Here is a 27,451-nt window from a genome sequence, read left to right as displayed (position 1 = left end):
ACTCTCACTGGATTTTCTGGCTATTTCGTGTAAATGGACTCACACACACACACCCTTGAGGTCTGGCTTCTTTGCAGGATGTGGTCAAGGTTCAGTCTGTGCAATGTTACCAGGACTTTATTCTTTTCCCTGGCCAAGTCACCTTCTACCACGCGGATATTAGCATTGTCTGGTAAACACTCAGGGAAACCACGACTTGCTTAAAGTGTTTGTTACCGTGGATGATGCCGCGACACTCGGGGGTCACTCCTGTAGGGCTGTTGGTTATTTCTGGTGGGCAGACGGCACGTGGGGACATCCCAGAGCGGCAGCCAGCCTGCAGTGTCCGCACCCTCTCTAAGCCTGAAGGCTGCCCCAGCCCTGTGCCCCGCGCCTGGCAAAGCCAGGAGCGAGCCGCCACGGCCACCCAGGGCGCCCGCCCTGCCCCCTGATGTGGAACCCCGGAGTAGTCCAGCCGATCTTGGCAAGTGTTATTAGCTCTTCGCAGATCACACAGATGGAGCCCAGAAGGCGTGATCTGTAAAAAAAGCTTTTGTCCAGAGACATCGATCACCCTGTGGCGGTACCTGAGGCAGGGAGTAGGGCCCAGGCCTCGGTGGAGCCGGCCAGCCTGGCCATGGCGTCAGGAGTTCCTGATACGGTCCCCCCCGAAAACATCCAACCGAGAGGGTGGGAGCATCTCTGCGCGCTCTATGGTGCTGGGAGCAGCCAGGGACTCAGGGGGCGCCTCGCCGCCTCCCTCCTCTGTTCTGAGGGGCTGGACACAGCAGAGCCAGACAGGCCAAGTCGGGGTGGGGAACAGGCAAAAGCGGGGCCCATAAGAGGAGCTGCCCAGCTTCCGGAGGCCCCATCCAAGGCCCAGGCTGGTCCCCGGGACCAGAGGGTGATCCAGCCATGCCAGGAAGGAGCAGCCCCAGCACAGGCCTGTGGAGGCCTGGGTGGGGGGGACCGACCGGCACCCCACATGTAGACCCAGGGTGGCTGCTCCCCAGGCCTCTTGCCCAGTAGGGCCCGTGCTTTGGTCACGTCTACCTCGAAAGCCCTGGAGCAGCTACAAACCCACAGGCCACGCGGGCAGGGCTATGGGTGAGCAGCGCGGCTTCCTGAAGACCCGGTTAAACGTGTTTCTCTCGACGTCAGAACCGATGACCTCACGTGGTGTCACCATGAAACCATACACCAGACAAGGATTAAAATTAGGGCAGCTCCTTCAGCACTGGGAGATCTGGGGCTGGTCTGGGGGCCGGGAGCTTGCGTCCAACACAAGCCCCCCCCGCCCCCCAGCCTTGGGAAGTGGAAAGTGCTGAGCCAGCTCCAGCGGCCAGACCACAGCTCCCCCGACACCCAGAGGAATGGGGGGCAGCACAGAGGCCTGGGCAGTCCTCACCGCACAAAACGGGATCCTGGTGCCACCAGAGAGGCTCAGCCTGGGTGGCCAGGGACAGGCAGAGGGGAGGGGCCAGCCGGCAGTGCGCAGGAAGACCACAGGGGCCAAGACCCACACCAGGACCCCCACGGCCGACTCACTTGGACCAGCTCTCCGTGCTAAGCTCACATGAAATTCTCAGTGAGTACCTGATGGCCCTGAGCCCCCCGCTCCATCCCAAGGAAAGCAAATGGCCTGGGGGCTGGGAGGTCGACCCCTCCCCCAGGGCTGACACTCTGCAGGGCTGATTCTCGGGGGCCTCCAACAATCCCACCGGGTCAGGTTGGGGTGCCTGAAAGTCACTCTCCAGGGCTGTCACAGAGGCGGGGTCCCTGGAGGCCTGAGGAATCCAGCCATCTCCAAGGACACCTGGGCGGTCTAGAGGCGGTGGCGTCCACTGGCGGGCGGGAAGCCATCTCACTTCCTGTAGGACAGGTCAGGTCAAGGCTCAGGTTCCAGCAAAGGGCTGGTCAGCAGCCAGTATCCCGCCCGCCACCCTGTCCACGGCTCCTCACCGGCTGCCACAGAGAAAGAGCAGGTTGTGCATGGCTGGGACAGTGGAGCCGGCATTCTGGCCCGTGACGAGGTGGCGGTCCAGCACCACGTGCACGGCATCAGGCTCACTGGCTGCAGGAAGTCCCAAGGGCGCGGGCCTCAGACAGGGTCACAGGCCAGGCACGCCCTGACAACCAGCCCCCATTCCCTCCCAGGGGCCCCCAGAGCTCCAGGCAGCCTGCCCAGGTCTGAGCCGCAGCCCCTGGCCAGTGTCCCCCCCCCCCGGCTCACCACTGAAGCTGGCGCCCGCGTCCTTCACAAAGTCCTCCACGATGAGGGGCAGGCGGGCAAAGCCAGGCGCCCTGACGAGCTCATACACGGAGGGCTGTGGGGGATAGGGGTTCCCGCCCCCACGTAAGGGCACCATGGCCTCCACGGTCGCCCCTCCCCTAGCATCAGGGCTAGTAAGCGAGCCTGGCAGGTGGCCTCAGGGCCGAGGCCCCCAGTGGGCAATGGGCAGAACAGCAGGGCACAGAGCCCCAGGAGGGGGGTGGTGTGGCTACAGCTGCCCCATGGTGCCCCTGCAGCTCTCCTCCCCCCGCCGGCCTGCCCCCTGCACCACCCGCCAGGCTGGCCCCATGCAGCCCACGTCCTCGCAGTTTAGACCCTCCCTCTGGCCCCCTGTCCAGCTAGGTCTTTCTCCCTAACTCCAGGCCCTACACCCAAACTTCCTGGCCCCGAAGGGTGTCGTGCACATGACATGCACAAAAGTCACGTCTCAACCCGACCCCAGCTCCTTCCCAGTTACCCCAAAGTTGCCTCCTACCCCATCAGGAGCCCCAGCTGTGCTTCCCTCCCCACATCCAGAGCACGGGCCGTGCCTTGGGGCCATCCTGGATATCAGCAGGGGAGGGGAGGGGAGAGCACAACTGTCAGCCTGGTGCCAGCATTCTCCGTGATCCCGGTCTGGGCAAGTGACCGTCACCCTGCCAGAGGGGACAATCCCTGAGCTTTCAAGCACGTATGCAGGTCTCTAACGCCTGTCTACAGCCTGGGACCCTCCCTTGCACGGCACTCACCCCTGTGACGCTGTAGCCTTGGAAGACCCAGGATCGGTCCTCGTTGGTAGCACAGCACAGGGCTGCGACGCCGTGGCCAACCGCACAGATGGGCTCTGAAAGCACGGGCAGGGCTGAGGCCCTGGACACCACCGGGGCCGCTGCCCCTCTCCCGACACCTCCCGCCTCAGAGCTCCCTCCCCATACAGTCGGCTCCAGGACTAGGCTTGCTTCACAGCCGTTTCAAATCTTTGGTGGCCGAAACACAGACACAAGCAGTCGTGAGGGTGTGGCAGGCCCAGCGGCCAAGCCCTGGAGCGCACCACACCCACAGACCCTGGCGTGACCTGCAGTGTTGCCAACGTCCCAGCACACAGCCTGCACCGCACGCGGGCAGCCCGTCTGTGAACACCCTCCCGTCGCTCCTCCTGTCCTTCCACTGCCCCTGCGGTGCCCCGGCCCTACCATTCCCACGGTGGCGGCGGCGGCCGGGAACAATGACTCTCTGTCCAGACCGTGCTGGGAACAGAGGCCCTGTTCCCACTAACAAAGGACACTGTGTGGAGCCCCTGGGTTTCTGTCCATTGGTCCCTAATGAGCATCTTGTCCCCGTCCCGCCAACATGCCCGGCACAGCCCTAAGTCAGGCCCAGGCAGCACGCCACATCTCCACAGCCCCTGCTGGCCTCAAACCCTGAAGCCCACGAAGAACAAGCCAGCATGTTGCCCGCCCACCTCAGAGGGAGTTGGGGGGTGGGCAGCCACCAGCCCCCACGGAAGGCAGGCAGAGCGCACCCGGGGGCAGCGACCTGAGGGGCGCCCCACCTCGAATGTGTGCACCCGTGCCCTCCAGGTCCCAAATCAGAGGCTCTTCATATCTGCCCTGTCTGGGCCCTGAAACATCCCCTCTGGCCTCTCCTGGCTGCTGGTTGAGCCCCATTTCTCATGAACCTACAAAGCCCCTATCCACACCCCAGTCCCACAGGTCACTTACTGCTCTCTGAGCGGAAATGCTGGAGAATGCGGGCCAGGGAGCCACTGCTGGCCAGGTCGGCCAGCGCCCCGGGACAGCTGGGAATCAGGAGGGCGTGGTACCTGGCACCTGCAGGGAGATCACAGGCAGGTCAGTTAGAGAGAGCAAGGTTGCTGGCTGGGACCAGCCCCCCACGAAGACCAGCCAGTTGCCATCATTTGTCATTTCTCCCCACACGGGCTAAGGCTCCCGAGACCCACAAGCCAACCCTGCCTTTTCTGTGTCTCCCTGTGCAGCCACCTCTCTCCCCTAGACAGAGAACTCTGGGCCCAGGATTCGGGACTGGACGCTGCCCCGGACAGTCACAGCACTTCGTGGCAAGCCCTGAGTGCATCAGAAGCAGAAGGGAGCGCTCTGGAGACCACAAACCCACCTGGAACCCCCACAACCCAAAGCCCCAAGGTCTCAGCACCCTGGGCCCCTCACCATCAATGGACTCCAGCTTGGCAGGGCTGGCATATGCCTTGAGGCGGAAATCCTGCACCCAGCGAGCATTGCTCTCATTCACGTCCACGAAGTCCATGGTCTTCCCCTGTAAGAGCACCAGAGGCTGCAGGCCAGGGGCGGACACCCCACTGTTCGCTCACGGGGGCCTGAAATGCTGACAAGAGCTCGGGCACAGCCCAGCCCCCTCACCTAGCCGTGCCACAACCCACCCCCAGCTGCCCCCTGCGGGCCTCTGTCTCCCACCTATAAAGTGGAGCTACTGTCCCCTTGGGGAATGACAACACAAGCAAAGTGACCAACATGTAACCCATCGCTGCCATGACCTCCAGGTGCCACGCCAGAGAACTCCTGGTGGAAGGTCTGTGCCACCCTTGCTCCTATATGCAGGTGCTGACCCATGACGAAAGGTCTCCCTTGCCACAAGTGGGGCCAGAGCCCAGGAAACAGGGACCTGAGCTTGATGATGCCACCAGGGACCTAACCCTCAGCCCTGCCACCTCTCTTGGGGTCACACCAGCCTCAGGCTCCCTGCTCCTCCCAGGGAGTGACAGCACTCTTCCAAGCCTCGCCCCCAAAAACATACAGACCCCATGAGTCTGGCTGACTCACCCCAGGGGTGGCCACCTGCAGGTTGAAGGTGGCGCTGGCCAGCGAGAAACAGTGGAGGAAGGACTGGGCAGACACACCTGCAACATGAACACAGCTCTAAAAAGGCCACTGCTGGGCTCTGTGGGCAGGAAGAGGGGCTGCAGGGCACAACTGTCCTCGTTCCAGCCTGGAGTCTGCCCTCACCCAAGGCCCACCTCACCGTCCCGGGGCAGCAGCCCCAGCCCACAGGCCCCACCCCCCGCAGGACGGGCTCTCTCCCCAGGCTGGCCACTACAAGCCTCTCCAGAAGGCAAACCCAAGTGCAAGGTCCCCCCACTCACTCACTGAACCACCAGTGACCAAGCCCACTCCCACCCCCAGCATTCAGCCAGGGAGAGGCCACAGTGAGCAAGGTCTGTGTCCTCAGATGTGGGGCTACGGAAAGTGTCAGCAAGAACATGGGTGCATCCCGCCCCGCCCCCCATCCCCACGAGCGGGCCCCACCCTCATCCCCGCTTTAGGACACTTGGCCTCTGCTCACAAGGCTCCTGGACCCTGCCCCCATCCCCAGTGCTGCTCACAGCCCTCTTCTGCCCATTTCCAGTCCAAAAGATTCCTAGTTGTTGGGGGCTGTGGCCCCACCAAGGATATCTGCTTCTAAACAGGCTCGGTGTGCATCCCTCCACTTTTATGTTAATCCTGGACCCAATTCCTAAACCTCATCTTCATCTTTATTCACCCTCACGTGTTAATGGGTATTGCACAGACTGCATGCATTGAGCAAAGACAGCACACCCACAAATCATCCCCCAGACTTTGCCTGATTCTGCCCTCAGTTCCTTCAACACGGCTTCACCCCTCCTCAAAGGTCTCTGGAGGGCCCCCTCTTGCCTACAGTGCCCTAGTGGCCTTTTCAGAGCTGTGTCCCCTCCCCAGGGCACAGCCACGTCAGTCGACCCCTCTTCATCCTTACCCCACTCCAACCAGCCACCTCTGGTAACCCCAGCCCGCCTCTCCAGGACTGAGCCCCACTCCTGATGGCTCCTTCCACCCACACTGGGCACAGCGCTTAGGGCCCCCGGGGCTCAGCACACAGTGACTCCTCGACCTGCAATCCTCCCTCCCTTGTCCACTTGGGAGGCTAGAGTTCAAGGAGACCAGGCTCCAGAACCAGACCCCAGGTCCCAGCCCTGGGTTCTCCACTATGTGACCTTGGGCTCATCACTTCCCTCAGACAAAAGAAAGCACAGGAGAGGACCTGGAAAGTGCTCAGGGCAGTCAGGTGCCTTCCAGCTCGTCGTTCATCCCCTCCCCGCTGGCCCTCAGCGAGAATCTGCGCCAGTAAGGCAGACCCCACCACCAGCCGTGCTGCCCTGCCGCAGCCCCACGCCAAGCTCTCCCGGGACACACCTCACACGGCAGGACTGAGGGGTTCTCTGCCTCTGCACATCTCCGCCCACAGAACAGTCCCTTCTCCAACCCCTCAGCCCCCTGGCCACAGGCTCACGGCCCACCTGCTCGGCAAGGCCCATGGTCCCACCCGCTGGCCGCCTAACCCCCAGGCGCGCCGGAACCCAGGCCGTCCCCCGCAGCTCCTCGGACAGCCCACCGCCCCTCACCACACCCTAGCCTGCCCGCCCTGAACAGCAAGCCCCGGCACGTGACGCACGGAGGCCCCCAAACTCCAGCACCTCATGCCCCCGAGGCGGCACCCGGGGGCGCCAGCCCGGGACCCGCTCTCCTCCCACAGAAACGCCGGGCTCCGGGTCCCCCCTGCAGTAGGCCAGGGCCCCCGCGCTCCGGCGTGGCCTGGGGACCCGGGCCCGGCCAGGGACACCGGCAGCGCTCCCTTCCCAAGGAGGGGCTTCCACCTGCTTCCCTGAAGCGGCGCAAGAGCGAACCGCTCGGGGTCGGCGGGCCTGCCCGCCGGCGCCGCTGGACGCCAGCCGGTCCTCGCGAGCCTCACCCTCTGCGGCGCCGCTGGCCACGAGGAGGCAGGCAGGCCGGCTCGAGAGTCGCTCGGACGCCATGGGCTCCACCAAACCGGCGCGTCCTGCGCGTGCGCGAAGTATGGTGCGTGTGTGCGCGCGGGGGGGCGGGGCCAGGAAACGCTGGTCACGTGCCGCGACGTCTGGAGGCGGGGCCGCGAGCGGGGCCGCCCGTAAGCGCGGTCTCTTCCCCTGCCCTGCCCCCGGCCCGGCCAGCTCGGTGGGCGGTGCCGGGGGACGGCGCCGGGGGGCGGGGGGTCGTGCAGGCGGGGCTCGGAGCTTGGCCCCAGGGCCGCGGGAGGGAGCGCGGGCCGGCTTCCTCAGCCTGACGCCTCAGCATCCCTGAGCAGACCCCCGGCCCGGCCCCTGGTCGCAGTCAGGAACACGGTGCCTTCCCCTTTCCCTCGTCCCTTGGGACAGGAGCGTGAACCAGGAGAGAGGACTCCTGCCCGTGGACGTGGGTCCCTCCCTGTGGATGGAGGTCCCTCCCTGTAGTTAAGGGCCTCCTCCCAGCGGGCAAGGGTCCCTTCCCGTGGATGATGGTCCCTGCCTCGTGGACTTGGACATTTAACCCTCGATCACTGAGTCCCCCCTGCCCAGTGGGACTCATGTCCTGGGGGTGGGGGCTCCGAACATGGATGCATAGAAGGTGCCAGCAGTTTGTTAGTGAGTGAGAAGAATGGGCCACCTAACAGGGAGAGGAGGTGGGGGGGTGAGAGCTCAGAGGGGAAATGGGGGAACACATCTAAGGAGGAAAAGACTTTAAGGAGGACACTCCCCTGGGGCAGAAAGGGCGGGCCTGCAGCGGTTGGTTCTTGTGCCTGCAGGGCTGGGAGTCCAGAGACCAGGGAGGGGTCTGCAGGTGTCTGCACCATGCGGGGGCAGGAGGGATGGGTTCTGCCTCACCAGGATGATTGCGGGGAGACAGAGGCATCCAGGGTCACGGGGGCTCAGCTGAGTCCCTGGAAGAATATGGGTGTCACTTCCTGAGGTGATTCTGGGTGCTGTTGGGCCGAGCTGCATTTGGAGCAGTTTCCATTGATTGTGTGGGAGGCAGTCAGGTGGATAGACATGTGGGTCACAGACTGTCAGGTGCCCTCTAAGGCCTGGGCAAGAGAGAAGGGAGGCTGGGAGAGGGCCTTGGGCACAAGCTGGTGGTGAAGAGGGATAGCCCCTGCCCTTGGCCCCCACAGGCCACCTTCCAGGACCCCCTGCTTCCAGGGAGGAAGGGCAAGCAGTAGGGTTCCCTCAAGGTCCTGCCAGCCTCTGGTCTGACTAGGGAAACCTGTGTCATGGATAAGAAACGCCAAAGTGGGGCGCCTGGGTGGCTCAGTCGGTTGAGCGGCTGCCTTCGGCTCAGGTCGTGGTCCCAGGGTCCTGGGATCGAGCCCCGCATTGGGCTCCCTGCTCGGCGGGGAGCTTGCTTCTCCCTCTCCCTCTGCCTGCCTCTCTGCCTACTTGTTCTCTCTCTGTATCTCTCTGCCAAATAAATAAATAAAATCTTTCAAAAAAAAAAAGAAATGCCAAAGTGGTCGGAGTGAGGCCAAGGTGCCTCTCCTGGGCATGCCTGCCTCCACAACCACTGTCTCTGTCCGCTGCCAACGAGGCCCCATGCTCCCACCGTTCCTGACTACCTGCATGCGACCCTCAACCTCGGCAGGGCCCTCCCGTCATGAGTGAAGCAGGAGCTAGGGGCTCCTGGCATGGGCAGGGCCTCAGGACAGGGGACAGGAGCTGTGTGGATGGGTGGGGGACTTTGGATGGAGGCCCACAGGCCCAAGGTCAGACCATAGGCTAGGCCTCGCCACAGGAAGAGCTTTCTGGGTGTAGGGCGGGCCCCCCACATGCATATTTGTGGGACCAGGGGCTGGAGATGCCAGACCACAGCGAGGGCCATGAGATCCTCCTGCTGGACCAGTGCCCCCTACACCACCCCAGGGCAGCCCTAACACTTACCTCCTCCTGCATCACAGATGTCATTAAGCCACGCTGGTCTTCTCTGTCACTAAGAGGATAGACGAGGTAGCCTGGCTGTGGCACTGTGCATCGAGGCTGATGCGTTTGTGCACGTGCATGTGGGAGCATGTGTGCACAAGTGTGCCCCTGTGCCCACAGGTGGTGTGCACCCCACTGTACACTTGGGTCCTTGCAGGACGCCTGCCGGATGAAACCACCTGCCTGAGCAGAAGCAGACCCTCTAGCCCAGGTCCCCTGTGTGCACATGATCCTGCACGTGTCCAGGCCAGTATGTGTGGGCGTGTCAGTGGCTCCCAGCACAGGCAAGCCTGTAAGGATCCCTCATGGCATTTGGAGTTGGGGGGGGCAGCCTGCATGGGGGCAGGTGTGGTGATATGAGGCCTTAGTCTGGGTCTGGCAGTGGCCTGCGTCTCTGTGTGTGCCCCTGTGGACAGTGAAGACTTGGACAAGATGATGCTGGAGGCCCTGCCATGGTGACTGGGGTTAGCCCTCAGTGGGGGTACCCCCAGGTGAGATTGTGGTCCTTTGCCCTCTACACCCACACAGTCATGCTGGATCATCGACCCCCTTCCTGAATGGGTTCCCATTCCCGTGGGTCAGCCCCTTGCCCCTTATACTCCCTCACGCCCAACAGGTGAGAAGGGGGATGCTACTCAGGCCCTGCCTTGGGCATGACCGGGGCTGCTGCAGGGGATCAACTGGCAGCTAGCTCTTCCTCCCAGGGCAGAGCACAGGAGAGTCTCAGGGGACAGAGGGTCTGCAGCCAGTGGCCCATGTCTGATGACTGTCTCCTGGGAAGGATCCAGGCCTGGGGGAGAAGGGTCTCCCACTTTGAGCCCTGTGGTGGGAGCAACGCCCCCTCCATCCCCAGGCCCTCCCTAGGCCCTTGCCAGAGTCACAGGTGAGGTCCTGAGATGTGGGGCTCATGGGCGTGGAGTTCTAGGGCATCATCTACAAGCTGTTCAGGTGCGCATCATCCAATAGTGACTGCTTGGGTGGGGGAGGGAGGGTTGGGGGAGGGGGCTTGGGGACCGGGCACAGGGGCTCTGCTGCCATGGAGTGATGGCCTTGAACCTGGGGTTTTGCCTTTGTTCAGGGACCCTGAAACACAAGGTGCAGGGTGTCCCATGACATGTTGTCATGCACCAATCAGAAGGTTTCACTGTTTCATTCCTGTGTCTGAAAATTGCTCCAGATGGAGCAAGGATGGATGGCGGGGGGGGGGGGGGGTGTTCCTGGGGGCCTTTGCAGCAGGCGGGCCCACCAAAGCCTCAGGACCCCCAGGCTCCCATGCTTCCTTCCTTTCCAGAGTGTGCCTGAGCTGTTCCCTGGCTTGCTACTCCTCCACCTGCTACTCTTCCCTCTGAAATGCTGGAGCTCTTCTTTGTCTGGCAAACTCCTAACTGTCCTTCAAAGCCATGGGCACCAGAGGTACCAGAGGCACAATTTGCCCTCAGAAAGGCACTCCCTTTCTGAGAACCCCCTAAACTCACAGAGCTGCCGTGAGTGTCCCCCCCCCCCCCCGATTAGGGCAGCCTGATCACTGCGTGGACCTCAGACAGGAGACTTGGGACTGGGCTCTCTCTCAGGACCGCCGGCCAGGTGACCCATGTCCTGGGCCCCAGATGCATCCCTCCTCCCAGCAGGGCTCAGGGTTCAGGCTCTTCTTTGTCTGAGGCCGGGCTGGGTGGGATCTGGAGACTTAGACACCAAGCACTTGTGAGTCATGCAGACCCTGAACCGGACGGCAGAGAGTGGCCGCCCCTAAGGGCATGGGCTGCTGAGGCCAGGGCAGCGGGCTGGGAGCACAGGGTCCCTTCGCCTTCATCACGTGGGACACTGGCAGTAGTTGAGAGGGTGGGAGCTGCTGCTTCCATGTCCCTCCCAGGCTGGCAGGGTGTGAGCCGAAGATGTCAGCCAAGCGGGCAGGCAGTTTGGTGGCCTGGAGTGGGGTTTTGCGACTGGGGGCGGGCTGCACCCTGCCCAGGATGTGAGGACCGGGTTGCATGGGTAGATGGGGGGATCCAGAGGAGTGTCTGAAGGGGGTTCCCCTCAAACACACCTCCGGGTACCACTGTGCTGGGTGGGGGGGCGACAGCCTTTCTTCCCTGTGGCAGGGATGGGTCCCAGCGATGCCAGCATGACACCCTCTGCAACAGCACAGGGGGTGAGCTGCTCTCCTGCCAGGACAGTTGTCCCCTGTGCTGAGGCTGGCAGGTGGTGGACATTCTGTCCACCAACCCTCTGACAGCCCTCAGCAGCCCTCCCTGCACCGGAGACACTGGACAGAGAGGTCCGGGCACGCCAGGACAGCCACCGGGACACAGGGAGCCTCTGTCTGTCCGGCCCGGGGACCAGGTGTGAGGTCAGGGAGCCACAGGGCCGGGGCTGTGGGGGGCTGAAGACCAGCAGTCAGAGAGGACTGACCCGCAGCAGCTGGGTTAAGGCTCGGGAGCAGAGCTGCCTGTCACGCATGCCTTCTGTGGGGTATTGATCACTCTGCCCCAGTGGAGGAAGAAAGGTTCCAGAGGACCCCACTTAGCCCCATGCCCATCTCTGGGGAGAAGGACAGGGTCTGGCGACAGTGGCCAGCTCCACTCCCTGGTCACAGCAAGAATGCATTCCAGGACGGGAGTCCCCAAAGAAGAGTTTCGCACTCTTGGGGGAGGGAAGGGGTGCTAGAGAGAAAAACAAAGTGGGCCCCCCACGCACACATCTTCCGCACCCTTATAACCTGGCCACCCGGGCCCTACGAAGCCCACCTGCGGCACAATGTGGTGTGGGCTGGTGATAGGAAGACCTCAGGTGCTGGCACAAAGGCTGAGAGCCCAGGTCTCTGGGGAGTCCCTGTGGTGCCCTGGGGCGGCAGGGTCTCCCTCTGACAGTGCCCCGCCGGTGGACACAACTGTCCCAAGAGATGATGCTCCCACCTGCGTTTTCCCGTTTTCCTGGTGGCCTGGGAAGTTGGATTTAGATTTATAGTATGTACTTTTTTCATTTTTTTATTTATTTTTTTTTTAGAGATTTTATTTATTTATTAGAGAGAGAGAGAGAATGAGAGACAGAGAGCACGAGAGGGAAGAGGGTCAGAGGGAGGAGCAGACGCCCCGCCGAGCAGGGAGCCCGACGCGGGACTCGATCCCGGGACTCCAGGATCGTGACCTGAGCCGAAGGCCGTCGCCTAACCAACTGAGCCACCCAAGCGCCCTATAGTATGTACTTTTTTTAAAAAAGATTTTTTAAGTAATCTCTACACCCAACACGGGGCTTGAACTTACAACCCCAAGATCAAGTCATGTGCTCTACCAGCTGAGCCAACCAGGCACCCCTGTTGTATGTACATTTATACACTGAATACTTTATATAGCTGGTATTTTTTAAGACCTTAAAAGTAGTTCTGTAATAACAATAATTTAAACCAGCCCCGGGGGACGTTTGGGTGGCTCAGTCCGTGAAGCGTCTGCCTTCGGCTCGGGTCATGATCCCGGGGTCCTGGGATTGAGGCCCGTGTTGGGCTCCCTGCTCAACGGGAGGCCTGCTTCTCCCTCTGCCTCTACCCCTGCTCCTCCCTGCTCGTGCTCGCTCATCTCCCTCGTGCTCCCTGTCACTATCTTTGACTCTCTGTCTCAAAACAAAACAAAACAAAAAAACAGCCCTGGACATCCCTAAGAGTTTGCTTCATTTTGGAAAGGTCCCTGCATTACTCAAGTTTAGGGACACAATGAGACAGAAGCTGAGCGTCAGAACCCCACATGGGGCCCAGGGACCTCAGCTACCCTAGTCCTACAGTCTAGGGAGGGGATTCCAGGAACTGAGTATCTGTGCGAAATTAGAAATAAAGAAACAGGAGGTCATCACCAAGGGCTACCGCAAAGCTACACGGACAGGCAGTGGTGTTAGCCGACCCAGGCTCAGAACAGGCCTGGCTGGGCTGAGAAGTGAGAGGCAAGGCAGCAGCCTCAGGCTGGCAGGAACCATCCTCCTGTGCTCCATCGGATCTTCTGGTGGAAAAGAAGTCACATTGGATCTCCAGCTCACTCCACGCTCAAAACCTAAGGCCCACAGATAGATTGAAACATGCCCTTTACTAAACATGAGCAAATGCCAAGAATATTAGCCTGGAGTAAGGAAGAGTACCCTTCCTCCTAACCGAGATCCCAAGGCGTATATGGTAAGGGGAACAGGAGTTACGTGTGATAAACGCGGACTTTAGAACTTCTGTGCTCAGGAGACAGAGAAAAAGGGAAGCCAGCCACTGAGCAAAGATGTTTGCAGTTCGGCAAAGGCTCGGTAGGCAAAACATGTAGAGAAGTCCTCCAAATAAATGAGAAGAAGGCATTCTGTCCAACAGAAAAACAGACAAATAGCACCAACAGGAAAAATCACAGAAGGCAAGACCCAAATGGCCAAGAACTTTGTGAAAAGAAGTACATTAGATCCGTGCAAAGAGAAACAACCAGAAGAGGCCAGTTTGCCTCAGTTGGACGAGCAAAATCTAGTGTTTCACCCTGCCCTGTGTCACCATGGTGAGGGGAGCAGGGCCCTCACGGCCAACCCCCAGGCTCCAGCCGGAGCAGCTGGGTTTAAGATGCACCCACCGCGCGGCCTAGCAATCCAGCTGCCGGAGTGTACCCAAGAGAAGGGGCTGCAGGGGCTTGAGGAGACACGAGCGCATCCCCGTTCACAGCAGTGTTAACTCACAGCAGCGGAAAGGTGGAAGCAGCCCAAGCATCATTGACGGGCGAGCGGATAAACGTGGTCCGTCCACACACCGGACCGTCACTCAGCCTGAACACGGGGGGACACGCTGACACCTGCCACAGTGTGGGTGGACCTGGGGGACGTGATGCTGAGTGAGACAGGCCAGACGCAGAGGGACAAATACTGCAGGATTGCCCCCACATGAGGTCCTTAGAGTCTCCAGATTCACAGGGAACAGAGAGTGGACGGAGGGCGCCAGGGGAGGGATGGGGGTCAGTGACTCGGGGGGACAGAGAGTGGACGGTGGGCACCGGGGCCGGGGGAGGGATGGGGGTCGGTGACTCGGGGACAGAGAGTGGACGGTGGGCACCGGGGCTGGGGGAGGGATGGGGGTCGGTGTCTCACAGGGACAGTTTCCATTTGGGAAGTTGTAAAGTCCTGGAGACCGTTGGTAAAGGCGGCTGCACAAATGAATGTGCTTAGTGGTCCTGAACTGTGCATTCGATATAGCTAAGGTGGTAAATTTTGTTACGTGTATTTTACCACAATAAAACAAAAGAAAGATATGCATGCCGTATACACACATCCCACCCCAGAGACACCAGGCACCAGGCGCGTTACAAGGATTTTCATCACTGCTCTATTTGGAAACAAGATCAGCATCCTATGAATTGATGAACATGAGGGGCAATTTCGGGTGGGGTATCCATGTCGAGGGGCCAAGCCCTGGACTTCTGGTTGAAGATGACAGAGCTCGTGCTCACGGTGCAAGCCACAGAATGGGGAAAGGGGAGAGGGACCCCGCACAGCCAGAGGGCAGCAGCCCTGGCCCCTGTGCGGCAGGGGGCTGGAGGCTGGACCTCTGGGCCGTGTCTGCCCTGCTCCACAGCCCCCCACCCTGTGTGGCCGGCTCTGGCCAGGTGGCTCAAGGACTCTGAGGAGCCGGGTGTGTGTTTGGGGGCGGGGGAGTCAGGAGGCAGTTCCAGGACTCGGAGGACGGGCGTGCCTGGGCGAGGATGTCAGGTCTGTTTTGGATGTTTTCACTCCAAGGAAGTTCTCCGGACTTGCCTAGGCCTGATATGCGGGTACAGGGACCGGGTGTGCCACTCTGGGAGGGTGGGTACCAGGAAAAGAAGGGAAGGGCGTGCCCCCCAACAGGTCAGCTCCAAGAGGCTGGGGGCAGGAGGGGCCCAGGGTGACAAAGCCCCCAGGAGTGTTTCTGGGTCCAGCAGGGCCTTGCTCCTCCAGACCCTGCCCCTACAGCCTTGCCCACAGCTGGGGGCGCAGGCAGGCCCGACCATTTGGGTCATCTGGCCAGAGTGGGCTCAGGGAGCTGTGGGCAGTGGGGTGGCAAGAGGAGGAGAGCCCATCTTCCCAGTCTCCTCTGTGCCCTGCACAGATGGGGAGCTCGTTGCAGACAGTGGTGGAGAAAGACACCCCCTGGTCTCAGACGTCAGAGCGAGGTCCCCCATCCCCCTCCCATGCCCTTACCACTCCAGTCCCAGCCCTGCCCTGAGCACTGTGGCTGGCAGCCCAGGCCTAGGGGTGGGAGTCCATTGAGGGCCAGGGCCGGCAGCAAGGCCTGAGTGTGGCTGTCTGGGATGGGGCAGGGCCCAGGATCAAAGGCATGGGGGTGACAGGAGGTGGGGGACCAGTGGCATCTGAAGCTCCCTATTCCTCCCTGGAAAGCCTGGTGGTGTGGCTACATGACCATCCCCCACAACCCGGTGGGAAGCCCTTGCCTTTCCCACTCCAGGTAGGTGAGGACACCAGCCCAGCCATTAGACAAGAGTTTATTTCAGACTCAACCTCAGCTCAGGCCCAGGGTTCCAGGCAAGGTTGGGTCAGTGCCCACAGTGCCCACGGCCACCCTCCAGAGCCTGCGCACTGCCACCGTGCCATGGGCCAAGCTGGGATCTGATGTGCCGATGGGGGGCTGCACACACAGGCTCCCTGCAAGTACAACGGGGCAGTGGATGTAGGTGATGGTTACCCACCAAGCAGCTCTACTCTGTTATTGCATTTATAGGCTTGTTAGAATCAAAGGACGCTGGGTGAGGTGGGAGGGGCTGTCTCCGGGGGCGGGGCAAGCACAGCCACTGGGCAGATCCTCAAGGTCACCCCCAACCCCGGCCTCCCTGCCAGGCTCTCACATGCCCCAAGGACAGTTGCTGCAAGACGAGGAGGAGTCAGGGCAGGAAGTGAGGTGGCCCCAGCCTCAGAGGCTCCCCTGGGGCAAAGTTAGAGGGTGAATGGTGGGAGCCCCGCCCCAGACCGGCCTTTGGGCTGTCTGTCCACCCAGCCAGGGTGCAGGTGGTGGGCAAAGGTGGCACGGAAGCTGAGGTGCCACCGTGAGGGCTTGGTTCGGGTCAGCCCACCGCCCAGCCCTACCCAGATGGGCCCCCCAACCCTGCCCAGCTACAAACAAAGAGCAGAAATGGGGAGAGTGAAACAGCCATACCCTTTAATGTCCCTACAAGGGCTGGGCCCTTGTGGGAGCCCATCCCGGACCCCTACCCAGCCCTGGAGACTCGTCCAGACTCTGCTGCCAGGAAGTGCTTGGGGCCACTGGGGCCTCTCGGGACCGGCTGGCACACGTCCACCTGCTTGTAGGCAGGTGGGCCACACTCAAGGTCCACTCCTCCCACTGCCCCATGCTGGAGCCTGGGAGGGGTAAGTGCTGGGGGCCAGCGAGCGGGCTTGGTTTCCATGGCTGGGGGGCCTGTCCGCGTCTGTCCTTCTGCGTGTACGGGGGTATACGTGTCTATGTGGTACGCACACAGGGGTATACGTGTCTATGTGGTACGCACGTATGGATGTATAGACGGCTGTATTTGAGCTCGGCATGCACTAGGCTCCTGAGACCTGTACAGGAAGTGGCTGTGCCCCCACCTGGGCACAAGCCATCATTTTTTCCGGGCCAGGAAGGCCACACCAAGAATTAGGGCTACGGCTGCCATGGCCACACCCCCAGCCACCAGCAGGGGGGTCAAGTTCTCAAAGGGGCAAGGGCCTCGGCCCCCTGGACCCCCGCTGGGGGCTTCATCCTCCTCAGCCCCATCCCCAGGGCCCTTGGGCTCAGGGGTGGCCTCGGGGCTGCTGGGGGCTGCGGGGGCCGGCTTCAGGTTGCTGTGGTTATTGAGAAGGGTAGGGTCTGCTTTGGCCGCGGTCTTCTTGGCAGCTGGGGTGGGGGTCGCTGAGGACTCTTGCTTCTCTGCTTGGGCCTCCTTCTTCCCAGGCTTAGCTGAGGGGGCTTTCCCATCCGCAGCTGGCGGGGCTCTGGCCTCAGCAGCCGCCTGCGGAGCCTTCGAGTCGGGCTTGGGGCTGCTGGTCGCCTTCCCCCTGGACTCCATGGTGGGTGGTGCTGGCAGGCTACCTGGGGTGTGCGTGGACAGACAGGCAGTTGGAACTCAGCAGCTCAGGACAGCTCACCCCTGGGCATTATCTAGGCCTGGAGAGAGACACAGTGAGGCTGTGGCAAGAGACTCAGCCCTCCTGTTCAGCCCCTACCATCTTGTCCCCATAGAGATCCTGCCTAGTTCTCTGGACCATCCCCCCCGCCCCAAGACCCCACTCAGGATGTTTTCTTCCAGGGCTTGCTCTCCAGCTGCTCCCCCCCCCACTCCCTGAGAAGCCCCTCCAACCACACAGGCAGAGCGTGTTGGCCCTGAACAAACTGGGGGTGCAGGATGAGACAAGCCATCTGCACAATGGTCCTGCCCATACATGTGCTATCTCCATCGGGCCAGGGTAGGGAGGCCCTGATGGGGAAGTGAGAGCCCACCCAGTCCCGAGGAGGATATATGGTCAATGGAGAGTGTGCCAGCTATGGTGTGCCTGGGCAGAACCAACTATGTACCTTCTTGGGAGGACTGGGTCCAAGTGGGAGAGGGGGGCAGGGCAGGAACCCAGAGTCTGGGCTCTCTGGTGTCAGTGGGGTGGGAATGGGCCCAAGGCTGCCAGAATTGGGGTACAGCACACCTGAGGCGTTTCCCCGTGGGGCTGGAGAAGCCAGTCGGGCAGGCAGTGACAGGCCCTGTGCCTCCTGGCAAGCCATCTGCCCCTCCCCAGCTCCTGGTACCCACCCCCAAGACCAGCTTCCCCTGCTCCAGTTCAAGGACAGGGAGTCCTTCCTGAGTCTGGAGCTGTGTCTGCCTCTGGGGCAAGGGCAGTGTGTGTATGTGTGTTTGTGTGTGTGGGGGGTCCCTGGTGTGAGCCTGGGGTGGACATATGCCATGTCCTCAACCTCAGCATCCTCAAACCTGGACCAGGGCAGAAGATGGGGGCTCCAGACTAGAGGAAAAGCTTGGCCCAGATCCTCAATGTTTGAGTTGTTGGGTACTGGGGTTACTGGGCTGGGCATGAGCCATCTCTCCCCGAAGACCTAGATACCCCGTCTGCCTCTTCTCCAAGAGGATTAGAAACACCCCCCTCAGTGGGAGGGAGTCCATGTGGGAAGCAGCGGCCCAGGTTTTCCACCTAGGCCAGGCACACGAGCCACACCTGAAGGTCACCTGTAGGTCACAGAATAATGGGGGTGTCCCAGTGAGCAGCCCAGCTGCTGCCCCCCTTCCCGGGGAGTCCCAGCAGCCCCTCAACCCCTGGTGTTCTGGATGGGCACCCAGCCCCTGGGCGTCAAGTTTGCAAAGGGCAGGTGGTCTCCTCCCCCCCAATACCCCGTTATTTTTGGTTCATACTGACGTCAGCCAGTGCCCCCTCCCCCTCCCAGGAGCCGCAGGGCTGGAGAGAGCCAGGGGCCCGGCCTGCGCCCCCAGTGACCTTCAAGGCGAGAGCCGCCCACTCGCCCCGCGGGGCCGCCCCGTCACCCCCCGGGCCCCAGGCCCCGGAGCCCCCGCTGTCTTACGCTGCTGCTCCCGGCGCTCCCACCTCGGCGCTGCGCGCTGTCCGCGGGACCAGGGCGGGCGGCGACGGCGGCGGCGGCGGCGGCAGCGGCGGCGGCGGCGGCGGGGACTGGGAGTTTCCCACAATGCACTGTTCTCGGCGCCGCAAGCCGAGGAGGCGGGGCCACATCACCGCCGGCTCCGCCCCCTGTCGGCCACCCCGGCTCCCCTGGCTGGCGGGGCGCTCTGGGGACCCCAAGGGCGGCTTGCCGTCAGGGAAGAAAGGGGGCTGCCCTTCCCGCACCTCCAGTCCAGCCAGCGCGGGGTCGGGAGGCCCGCAGCCCAGGCCCTCCTCCCAGTTCCTGTGCCGACCGGCGGGTGGGTGGACGGAGGTAGGTCTGCGCCGGTTCCAAAAAGAGAGGCTCCCTTCCCCCTCCCGCAACTCTAACAGATTTCAGAGAGAAGGTATCTACTTAGAATATTTATTCATCTTCTCACAAGACAAGACACAGAAAGTTACAACTTCTTAAAACTCTTGAAAAGAAAAAATATAATTCTGTAAGCAGCAGCAGCTTCCAAGGTACAGATGTGGTGGGAGAGGGCAGCTCCCGGGGACAGCCGTGACCTGGGGGGCCCCCCCGGCCTGAGCCCCAGGTAGTGTCACCGGGAGGGGCCTCGGAGGAGGGAGCTCAGGTGGGGGTACACAGCACCAGCACATCAGGATCAATCACCAACACAATCACGTGGCCTGGGGCAGGGCAGGGCAGGGCAGGGCAGGGCAGGGCAGGGCAGGGCAGGGCAGGGCGGTTCTGGCCTGCCTCAATTCACAACATCAATATAGGAGGGCGGTCCCGGGAGGGCAGAGCTTATGGACTGTGGTCAGAGGCCTAATGCAGACGCCCAGAGAGTAGGGTGGGCCCTGGGAGGGCTGAGGGAGCAGGTCCTGCCCCTGGAAATAGAGCAAGTACCCCCAGGCTCCATACTGGTCCTCATGCCTGCCCTCCCCACTGGCAATACTGGACCCGAGGTGGGGGGGGTCTCAGAAGAGGGGTCTGTTGAGGTGCAGCAAGAACCACACTGGGAAAATAAATTCCTGAATGGGGTCCGAGGGGAGCCTAGGGCGTACACAGACACACATACATTACCTGGCCATGTGGGTGAGGCCAGCAACCCCCCACCCCAACCGCCCCCAGCCCCGTCTCTGAGGGGCAGGCCAGTGGAGGGCTGGTGGACACAACCTGCTCCCCAGAACACCTGCACATGCACACAGACCTCACACGCTGCAGGCCCCAGCCTGGAGTGGGGGTAGAGAGGCCTACCAGGAGGGATGCTGGGTCCCACAGTGGAGTGGGGGGAGGGGCTTGCCCTGGGAGTCAGAACTCAGTGTGACCCCCTGCCTGGGACTCCTGGCTCAACATGGGGGGCAGGAGACCCCAATCCTCCTGCAAGGCTGGCTGGGGGGCAAAGTGGAGTCCTGACCAAGGCAAGAAGGGCAGTGGCAGGACAGGCTGAACGGATGGACACAGGGATGGACAGAGCACTTGTGCTCGGCGAGTTAATAAATAGGTTTGTGCAGGGTCCCCTTTGTAGACTAGGGGCCAAGCCTTGGGGACAAGAGCTGGTAGACTGGAGGGTAGGGTCCCGCTTGCCCAGCCCAGGCCTGGGGGCCCCAGCCCAGAGACCAGCTCTGCCCTGGGGGTATTCAGGCCGGGGCGGAGCTGTGGCGGGGGGCTGGCTCCAGGAATGTAAAGATTTCTGCGTTTTCTACATAAATAAGACATTGATCCCAGTGGTCGTGCAGGCAGGACCCCGAAGGGGCCCCTGTGTGCACCACCCATGTGGACCCTTCATCCCTTCCTCTGCTTCCTCCCACCCCTGTGGGAAGGGTGGGGAGAGACTTTCTCTTGCTCAGTCCTGGGCGGGCCACCTGGCTCCGGCCCCACTCTGGTCCCACTCGGTTGGAGGGTGCAGGTGGCCGCCGGGCTCAGTGCTGGGGTCGCTGCAGCAGCTCCAGCAGGGTCTCAGCGATGCCCAGGAAGTAGACCACTTGAGCGATGCCGAACAGCGGGGCGATGACCAGGGCACGGCAGTAGGCACCCTTCAGGAAGGCCGCGGGGCCCTCGTGCTTCAGGATCTTCCTGTGGGGAGAGGGTGGTCAGGGCCGCTGCTGGCCTGCCCCCCCACCCCCATGGGCCTTTCCACCTGGCAGAGTCCAGGAACCCCGTGTAGGGTGGTCAGGGCCGCTGGTGGCCCGCCCCCCACCCCACCCCCGTGGGCCTTCCCACCTGGCAGAGTCCCGGAACCCCGTGTAGGGTGGTCAGGGCCACTGCTGGCCCGCCCCCCACCCCACCCCCGTGGGGCCATCCCACCTGGCACAGTCCAGGAACCCCGTGTAGGTGTCCTCGTTGACGCCACGCTGCAGCGACTGAAGTCTTGTCTTCACCACTGCAGAGGGCGTGCAGGTCAGCACGGGGCCCAGCCCACCTACACCTGCACCCACACCCCACCCACGCCGACTCAGTCCCAGGCACTGACCATCACAAGGGTTGACGGCCACGGCGGCCGCACTTCCAGCCACACAGCCAGCCAGAAACGACACATAGAAAGGAGACTTCTCCCCGGATGAGGGACAGCCCAGCTGGTTCAGGTTGGCAAAGAGGGGAAAGTACACAACGGAGAAGGGGACATCCCTGTGGGGGGAGGGAGGGACGCTGGTGACCCAGAGGTGTGCGCTGCGCAGGCCTCCCTCCTCCCCTCCCACCCTCACCATCGCTCCCACCTGAGCAGTGTGGCCCCCAGTCCCTTGTAGAGGCCGGCGATGCCCCGGCTCCGAAGCAGGTCCCGGGTCAGCTGGGTAGCTGTGGGCCGGGGGGCAGCCGGAGCCTCCATGGAGGGCTGGGCGCCCCCCTGGGCCGACAGCTGGGCCTGGGCATCCAGTAACTTCTTCTGGGCAGCTGGTGAGAGAAGGGATGGGCCTGTTGGCTCTCTCTCCTAGTGCCTCCCACCTGGGCAGGGGCTAGGGCTCACCCTCCGTGCCCCCCACGCCCTCACCAATTCGGCCTGCGTCCTGAAGCTGGATCTTCAGCATCTCCATGGGAGTGGTCACAATCACCTGGCAGGTGCCGGCCCCGCAGCCGGCCTGCATCTCCTGAAGCAGGGTCAGCTTCTGCCTGGAGAGAAGAGGTAAGGGCCGTGGTGTGACGCAGAAGCCTCCGCGGCCCTAGGGGCTGCCATGGCCCTGGGCGTGTGGGGGCTGGGGGGGGGGGCAGTGGCTGAGGCAGATGCAGCCCTGGAGGAGTACAGCACCCGCCAGCCTCAGATACCCCTTCAGGCCCTCCAGCAACGGGCACCGAGCCCAACAGCCATATGGCCTCACGAGCAGGGCCGGGAAGGTGGAAGGGCCATTCTCAAGCAAAGAGCAGTAGAGACGCTGAGGTCAAGCTTCTCAGCCCCACCCTCAGGTGACAAGGGGAAGCTAGTCAGTGCCCCCGCAGATCCCACCCTACAGGGGGTGGTGCACACAGGCTGGGGGGGGCCAAAGCACAGCTGACTCAGCATCTGCGTCCCTCCCTGTGCAGGAGGCAGGGAGGAGCAGAGGGAGGAGGTGAGGGGCAGGGCTTCTGTCCTTTGTCGGGAGGCACAGACCCCTCCCCCTCACAGCCTTGGCCCGCAGCCCCTCACCACCTCACCCGTCCTTGGAGAGCTGATATCGGAAGAAGTCATTAGCAGCCAGCTTGATGGCCTTCTCTGGGGTGACAAGGGTCAGGTTCACAGCGGCTCCTTTGGGGCACAGGGGGGAGCACAGGCAGGTCAGGGGCCTGGGCTGGGGAGGCTCTCAGCCAGCACTGGCCTCCCAGCTGGCAGAGCCCCACCCCAGCCACTCCTTGGCTCCTCCTCCTGCCCTCTCACCCACATTGGTGCCAGGTGGGGCAGGACCAGGCAGGGACAGGGCAGGGCCTCCTCCAGGCACCCTGCTCACCCTCCCTGCATGATCTACCCATTCTGGCCTCCCTGAGGAACACCTCCCCTGGAGGACAGAAGATGCTCCCACTGAGGCGGGGGGGGGGGGGGGGGGGGGCGGGGAACTGGGTGGAGGACACAGGCCCAGGGTGAGCGAGAGTGGGGGGGGCGGGTCCCGCTGCACAGTGTCTGGGCAAAGCCAGGCTTGGGGATTGTCCCCTAAGCGGCTTTGCGGTGGTGCCCCACGCCCTCCCGCCTCCCAGCACAGATGGAGTCCCACCTGCGCTGGAAGGCAGGGGAGAAGGCTGCAACCTGCACCGTAAAGACGCAGCGCCCTGCCATGCCGGCACTGGCAACAACCGGGGGATGGGGCTGATGCCCTGGGAGGGCCGCTGAGAACGGCCCCTCCCCGGAGAGAGCCCACCTGTGCCATTCACCCAACCCCCGGGCCCCACAGGCCACGTCCACACATACACACCAGGCCCCGGCAGACCGCCCTGCTTGGCTTTGCCACCTGCCTCCCAGCTGTGACAGCAGGACCCCTCTGAGACTGCAGGAGGGTGCCACCCACACCGGCCCCATCCCCAGCCTCACCGCGGTACATGCCAAAGTAGCCCTCTGAGCGGATGGTCTTGATGAGGCAGTCAGACCTGCAGCCAAGAGGTGGGGAAGGGTGAGCCCAGGGCCAGCAACGGCTCCGGCCCTAACCCAGACGGGAGCTTCCCCAGACCAGCCCTGACCTCAGTTTCCCCTCTTGTCAGTCAGGGTGGGGGATGCAGGAGCAGGGCTTGAGTCTGAGCCTTAACCTGCCCCCCCCCGCCACGGGGCTCCAGGCCCACGGCCCCCACCGGGCATGCTCACATGCTGGTGTACATGCGCTGGCCATTCTGCTGGTTCTGCAGCCTCGTCTTGGCCAGGTCTATGGGGAACACGCAGGTGACCCCAATCAGCCCAGCGATGCCGCCATTGATGAGCTTGGCTGGCAGACTGTGGGAGCAGAGGGAGTGTCAGGAGTGGCCTCCTCGGCCACAGGTCAGGACCACACACGGGGTGGGGTGGGGCCAAGAGCAAAGGCAGGGTTGCATTCTGACCTGATCTGCTTATCAGCCATTTAACTGAGCGCACCCAGGTGGGAGCCGGAGAGGTGGATGCCAGCCCAGCCAGTGGAGGACAGAGAGGCAGCGCAGCGTGGGTGGGACAGAGGGGGAAGGGGCGGTCCTCCACCTTCCGGGGAATGGGGAATTTCAAACCACGGGCTTCTGTTCTAGAAGAGGGTACAGGAATCAGGGGAGGGAGGGACAGACCACTCAGAGGCACAGCAGAGAAATAAGCTTCCCCCAAAACACCCCCTCCCCAGGTCTCACGCAAGAGCACCAAGCCCCTCACCCATCCCTAGGGCCACCCGGTCTCCCCTCAAGGCGCCTCCGCCCCCGCACCAGTGCGTCCTCCCAGCTGGCCTCGCTCACGCTCACACACACTCACGTGCACACTGAACGCGCCCAGGAGTGCACTCTGCTTTTAAAGGGCCAGGCGCCTCTGGGGCAGTGAGTTTGCCAGCCAGGCATCTCAACCCCGGACTGCGGTGACCCCCTCATCCTCGGGCAGCCACAGCTGGCGCCTGCCCCCCCTTCAGGATGGAGGCTGGAGGGGCTGAGGAGCACCCCCAACCTGGGCTCAGCTCACAGCTACCCAGGTAAATACTGCCACGCCAGGTGCAGCCCCCCCATGGACCCCAGACAGCCCGTCCCCCTGGAGAAGCTCCATGCTCACCCACACCCAGCCCTGCACTCACCCTCCCATCCACCCTTTCCAGGAATCACACCACACACACACACACACACACACACACACACACACACACACACACACACAACCAGGTCCTCTGGAAGCTTCGGGGGAGTTCGGGGCATGGGGTGGGGGGCAGCTGGGAAGGGGACAGCTGACTGAGGCTCCCTGGGATGGTTCACCTATCCACTCTGGAGGTTGGGGGAGACGGGGCCCCTCTCACTAGAGACAGGGCAAAGCCGGCCTCCGGAGCCTCCTGTCGGGGGCCCCCCAGAGCCCTGGAGCCTTCCCCCGCCTCTTGCCTGGGCCCCCTCGAGGCCAGCTGTCGCGGGCTCTCACCCACAGCACTGCCACCCAGGGTCACAAGGCTGGCTCACACCCCTGGTCCCTCTGAGGACTGGTGACCTTCACCTCAGCTTGCCCGGGCCATCTGCCCCCGTGTCCCCTGCCCCTCCAGCCCCACCACCTGCGCAGCCCACAGTCCCGCTCACCCTGAGGTGCACCTCCAGGACTACAACCCGCAAGGCTCACCGAGGAGATCCAGGGGCTGAGGGAGGTGCCCACTGCGGGGATTGGCCGCCAGGCGGGGCGGGGCCAGCTTGGGGGGGGGCGACTTTCTCTTTCACTTTGGGCAAGTTGGCTCTTAGCGCTGTGGGATGGGAGGGGGCGTGACAGCTTCTGAGAGGCAGGGCCCAGTCTCGGACACTTGATCAGCGCACAGGGCAGTGGGCCTGACTCAGGCTGACCCAGCCAAGCCCGACCAGCCATCCACAGGAACCCCAGCCCGTGGCTACCACGACCCCGGCTGCCCCGTGGGTTCCTGCCTGCAGCCTGCAGGCTGGATCTGTCTAGGGCTCTGGGACCCAGAGGATGGGGCGCTCTCTGTGCCCAGGCCCCCTGTGGGCCTCTGTGTGGACAATCTGGTCCCGTGGGAGTGGAGATGGGTCTGTGCCTACTCCTATTCGTGAGACCTGTGTGTCTATTGGATGAAGACACATTTCATGGGAACCTCACCCTAGGCCAGGACTGGGGCGCCTGGGGGGCTCAGTGGTTAAGCGTCTGCCTTCGACTCAGGTCATGATCCCAGGGTCCTGGGATCGAGCGCATCCGGCTCCCTGCTCAGCGGGGAGTCTGCTTCTCCCTCTGCCCCTCCCCCTACTCGTGCTCTCTCTCTCTCTCAAATAAATAAATAAAATCTTTTAAAAAGGGGGGGCAGGGAAGCGTTGGCTAGGTCTCAAGAGGCCTCTGGCTGCCACCCACAGGACTGCTCACCTGGTAGGTCCAAAGGGCAAGGGAACGGGCACTCCCAGAGCCCTCTGCCCGGCCAAGGGGGTCCCCGACACACACGCCCTGGGCCTCTGTCCCCAGCACCTGCTTCCCCATGCCCTAGCCTGCAGATAAAAGTCTGATCTCTGAACTTCAACCTGAGTTTTCCCTCCCCACCCCCACCCCACCCACCTCCAGGTGTAGACCGGCTACAGCCAGCTCTCTGCTGCCCCAGGGGCAGGGTCTATAGTCTCACTGCAGTCTCCCTGTGGCCTACTCCTGCCCTCTGGGGGACTGAGTAAACTCAGCCTCCTTGAGCATCACCAGACCCCACCTCCCATCCAGGGTTAAGGGACACTGGGTGATGGGGGTCCCGGGAGTCAGAGTGTCTAAGGTGAGGAGGGGAGCAGTTGTGCCAGGAAGAGAGGCAGGTTCAGGGATGCCACGCCTGAGGGAGACAGTGAGTCTAGGGTCTCACAGTACATGCTTCAGGCTGCAGGTTGGAGCAGGGAAGAGGGTCCCGGCCTGACAGCAATGAGAATGAAGGGGCTCTGCCTGGGAGACTGGCAAGGGGTCCACTGGACCCAGAACCCCCCTTTGTTGGTCCTGACTCTGTGGTTCTCACCCCTGCTTAGGAGACATCTGTGGAAGGACCTCCCCGGGCACCTTGTGTTGCCACAGAAACCCAGCAACCCTGGCCAGGCCTGAGGCCTGGGGCTGTCAGCCCTCACCGTCCCCCTGTCTCCACGTCTGCAGCCAGGTAAACTAAGGAGGAACGCAGGCAGTGGACAGCGCTGCCCACAGACGTCAGCCACAGGCTGCTGCTGCTACTTCCAGACCCTCCCAGGAGTAAAATCTCCCACAAATGAAGCCGCTGAGCTCCCCCTCCCCCACCCCCCACGGAAGGCGATGTGGGTGAAGATCGGAGTCTGGCACTGGCCGCTGGCTGCCCATTCAATCTCCCCGCGTCCCTTCCCCATGGGGCGGGGGACGCTTTCTATCCTGTCGGAGGGGCCCCAACCCGCGAACAAAGGAGGCCTGGGGTGGGGGCTGCGGGCTCCAGCTTGGAGGCCGGCTCAGGCCCCTTGTCCCTCTGGAGGAGGTCCGGACGGGACCCAGACGGTCACGCCGCCCCCGCCAGGCGATGGCGACTCCAGCCACGCATGTGTCCACACAAGTCCGGCAGGGTCCCACGTGTGCGCCCCCCGCAGCCCGGCCTCCGCTTCTGGGGCTCTGGCCCCAGCTTCCCACCCCGTGGGGACACGTGTGCGCGGGGAGCGCGCCCGGCACCGCCCGGGGCCGAGCACGGCCTCCCACACCCGGGCGGCAGCCGGTCGGAGCATCCGCCGGCCCGGGCCCCCCCCCCCACCCCCCGGAGCCGTCTCGTCGGGGTAGCCGTCACCTCCCCCGGCCGCCTCGGCGCCCCTGGGCCCCGCAGTCGGGCCGCAGTCGGGTGGGCGCAGCGGAAGGGAGAGGCCGGGCAGGCACTCACCGCGCGCTGCGCTGCCGCCGCCGCCGCGCTCGCCTCCCCGCCGTGCCGCGCGCCCGGCTGCTCTTAGGCGCGGAGGCGCGTCCGCTCGGCGCGGCGCGCGCTCCGCCCCCTGCCCCCGGCCCTCGGCAAGCGGGCTCCGGCTCCCCCTCCCGGCCGCCGCGGCCACTGCGCCCGCGTGGCCACAGCCGCGGGTCCCCAAATGGCCCTTCTTTGGTCTCTGGGCCTCCCGGCCCTACATGGGCCATGGACCCAGGGATTAGCCCCGGCGGGCCGACGGGTGGCAGGGAATGCTGGGAAGAGGGTGTCCCAGGGCAGGAGCGGTCCGTGGCCGCACAGTGGGCTCTGGGAGGGGACTGATCTGGCCAAGCACCTGCCCACCAACTTGGGGGATGCAC

General features: G+C 63.1%; 3 protein-coding genes across 13 annotated transcripts; all 3 read right to left on the bottom strand.

Annotated features, from left to right (window-relative positions):
• Nucleotides 1–101: 101 nt before the first annotated feature.
• GATD1 (glutamine amidotransferase like class 1 domain containing 1) lies at nucleotides 102–7,127 on the bottom strand. 5 transcript variants are annotated; one of them, XM_027579276.1, is made up of 8 exons: nucleotides 7,013–7,127; nucleotides 5,068–5,144; nucleotides 4,438–4,543; nucleotides 3,973–4,080; nucleotides 3,001–3,095; nucleotides 2,213–2,306; nucleotides 1,942–2,053; nucleotides 102–1,850 (listed from the first exon to the last, which is right to left on the bottom strand). In XM_027579276.1, exons 1-8 carry the CDS (start codon nucleotides 7,074–7,076, stop codon nucleotides 1,844–1,846), a joined length of 663 nt encoding a protein of 220 aa, XP_027435077.1. In that variant the 5' UTR covers nucleotides 7,077–7,127; the 3' UTR covers nucleotides 102–1,843. The 5 variants fall into 5 exon arrangements, with proteins under 5 accessions (XP_027435077.1, XP_027435075.1, XP_027435079.1 ...); XM_027579274.1 differs by lacking the exon at nucleotides 2,213–2,306; XM_027579278.1 differs by lacking the exon at nucleotides 2,213–2,306 and having other exon boundaries at nucleotides 6,918–7,033.
• Nucleotides 7,128–16,154: 9,027 nt separating this feature from the next.
• On the bottom strand, nucleotides 16,155–18,699 carry CEND1 (cell cycle exit and neuronal differentiation 1). Of its 4 annotated transcripts, none has more exons than XM_027579682.1 (2): nucleotides 18,577–18,699; nucleotides 16,155–17,088 (listed from the first exon to the last, which is right to left on the bottom strand). In XM_027579682.1, the coding sequence occupies exon 2, from the start codon at nucleotides 17,063–17,065 to the stop codon at nucleotides 16,619–16,621; it is 447 nt and encodes a 148-aa protein (XP_027435483.1). In that variant the 5' UTR covers nucleotides 17,066–17,088; nucleotides 18,577–18,699; the 3' UTR covers nucleotides 16,155–16,618. The 4 variants fall into 4 exon arrangements, with proteins under 4 accessions (XP_027435483.1, XP_027435484.1, XP_027435486.1 ...); XM_027579683.1 differs by having other exon boundaries at nucleotides 16,155–17,163; nucleotides 18,577–18,667; XM_027579685.1 differs by having other exon boundaries at nucleotides 18,600–18,648.
• Nucleotides 18,700–19,025: 326 nt separating this feature from the next.
• Nucleotides 19,026–27,149, bottom strand: SLC25A22 (solute carrier family 25 member 22). 4 transcript variants are annotated; one of them, XM_027581402.2, is made up of 10 exons: nucleotides 27,057–27,149; nucleotides 23,605–23,777; nucleotides 23,375–23,500; nucleotides 23,108–23,163; nucleotides 22,243–22,333; nucleotides 21,605–21,723; nucleotides 21,333–21,507; nucleotides 21,089–21,243; nucleotides 20,923–20,998; nucleotides 19,026–20,691 (listed from the first exon to the last, which is right to left on the bottom strand). In XM_027581402.2, the coding sequence occupies exons 2-10, from the start codon at nucleotides 23,622–23,624 to the stop codon at nucleotides 20,538–20,540; spliced, it is 972 nt and encodes a 323-aa protein (XP_027437203.1). In that variant the 5' UTR covers nucleotides 23,625–23,777; nucleotides 27,057–27,149; the 3' UTR covers nucleotides 19,026–20,537. The 4 variants fall into 4 exon arrangements, with proteins under 4 accessions (XP_027437203.1, XP_027437205.1, XP_027437204.1 ...); XM_027581404.2 differs by having other exon boundaries at nucleotides 23,605–23,772; nucleotides 27,057–27,134; XM_027581403.2 differs by lacking the exon at nucleotides 27,057–27,149 and adding an exon at nucleotides 24,790–24,898.
• Between the last annotated feature and the right edge of the window lie 302 nt (nucleotides 27,150–27,451).

Source organism: Zalophus californianus, chromosome 11, assembly GCF_009762305.2.
Source record: "Zalophus californianus isolate mZalCal1 chromosome 11, mZalCal1.pri.v2, whole genome shotgun sequence".
Lineage (NCBI taxonomy): Eukaryota > Metazoa > Chordata > Mammalia > Carnivora > Otariidae > Zalophus > Zalophus californianus.
Note: the sequence above shows the minus strand (reverse complement) of the source record. Positions and strands in the feature narration are given on the sequence as shown.

Excerpts from the sequence above, each read along its gene's own strand:
- GATD1 (XM_027579274.1), bottom strand. The coding sequence starts at position 7,076 with ATGGCGTCCGAGCGACTCTCGAGCCGGCCTGCCTGCCTCCTCGTGGCC. Across the intron at positions 5,145-7,012 it reads GGCCAGCGGCGCCGCAGAGG|GTGTGTCTGCCCAGTCCTTC; the intron begins GTGAGGCTCGCG and ends TTCATGTTGCAG. Across the intron at positions 3,096-3,972 it reads GCATTTCCGCTCAGAGAGCA|AGCCCATCTGTGCGGTTGGC; the intron begins GTAAGTGACCTG and ends CCGTGCTTTCAG.
- CEND1 (XM_027579682.1), bottom strand. The coding sequence starts at position 17,065 with ATGGAGTCCAGGGGGAAGGCGACCAGCAGCCCCAAGCCCGACTCGAAG.
- SLC25A22 (XM_027581402.2), bottom strand. The coding sequence starts at position 23,624 with ATGGCTGATAAGCAGATCAG. Across the intron at positions 23,164-23,374 it reads CAGCGCATGTACACCAGCAT|GTCTGACTGCCTCATCAAGA; the intron begins GTGAGCATGCCC and ends TCTTGGCTGCAG. Across the intron at positions 20,999-21,088 it reads GGCCGTCAACCCTTGTGATG|TGGTGAAGACAAGACTTCAG; the intron begins GTCAGTGCCTGG and ends CGCCCTCTGCAG.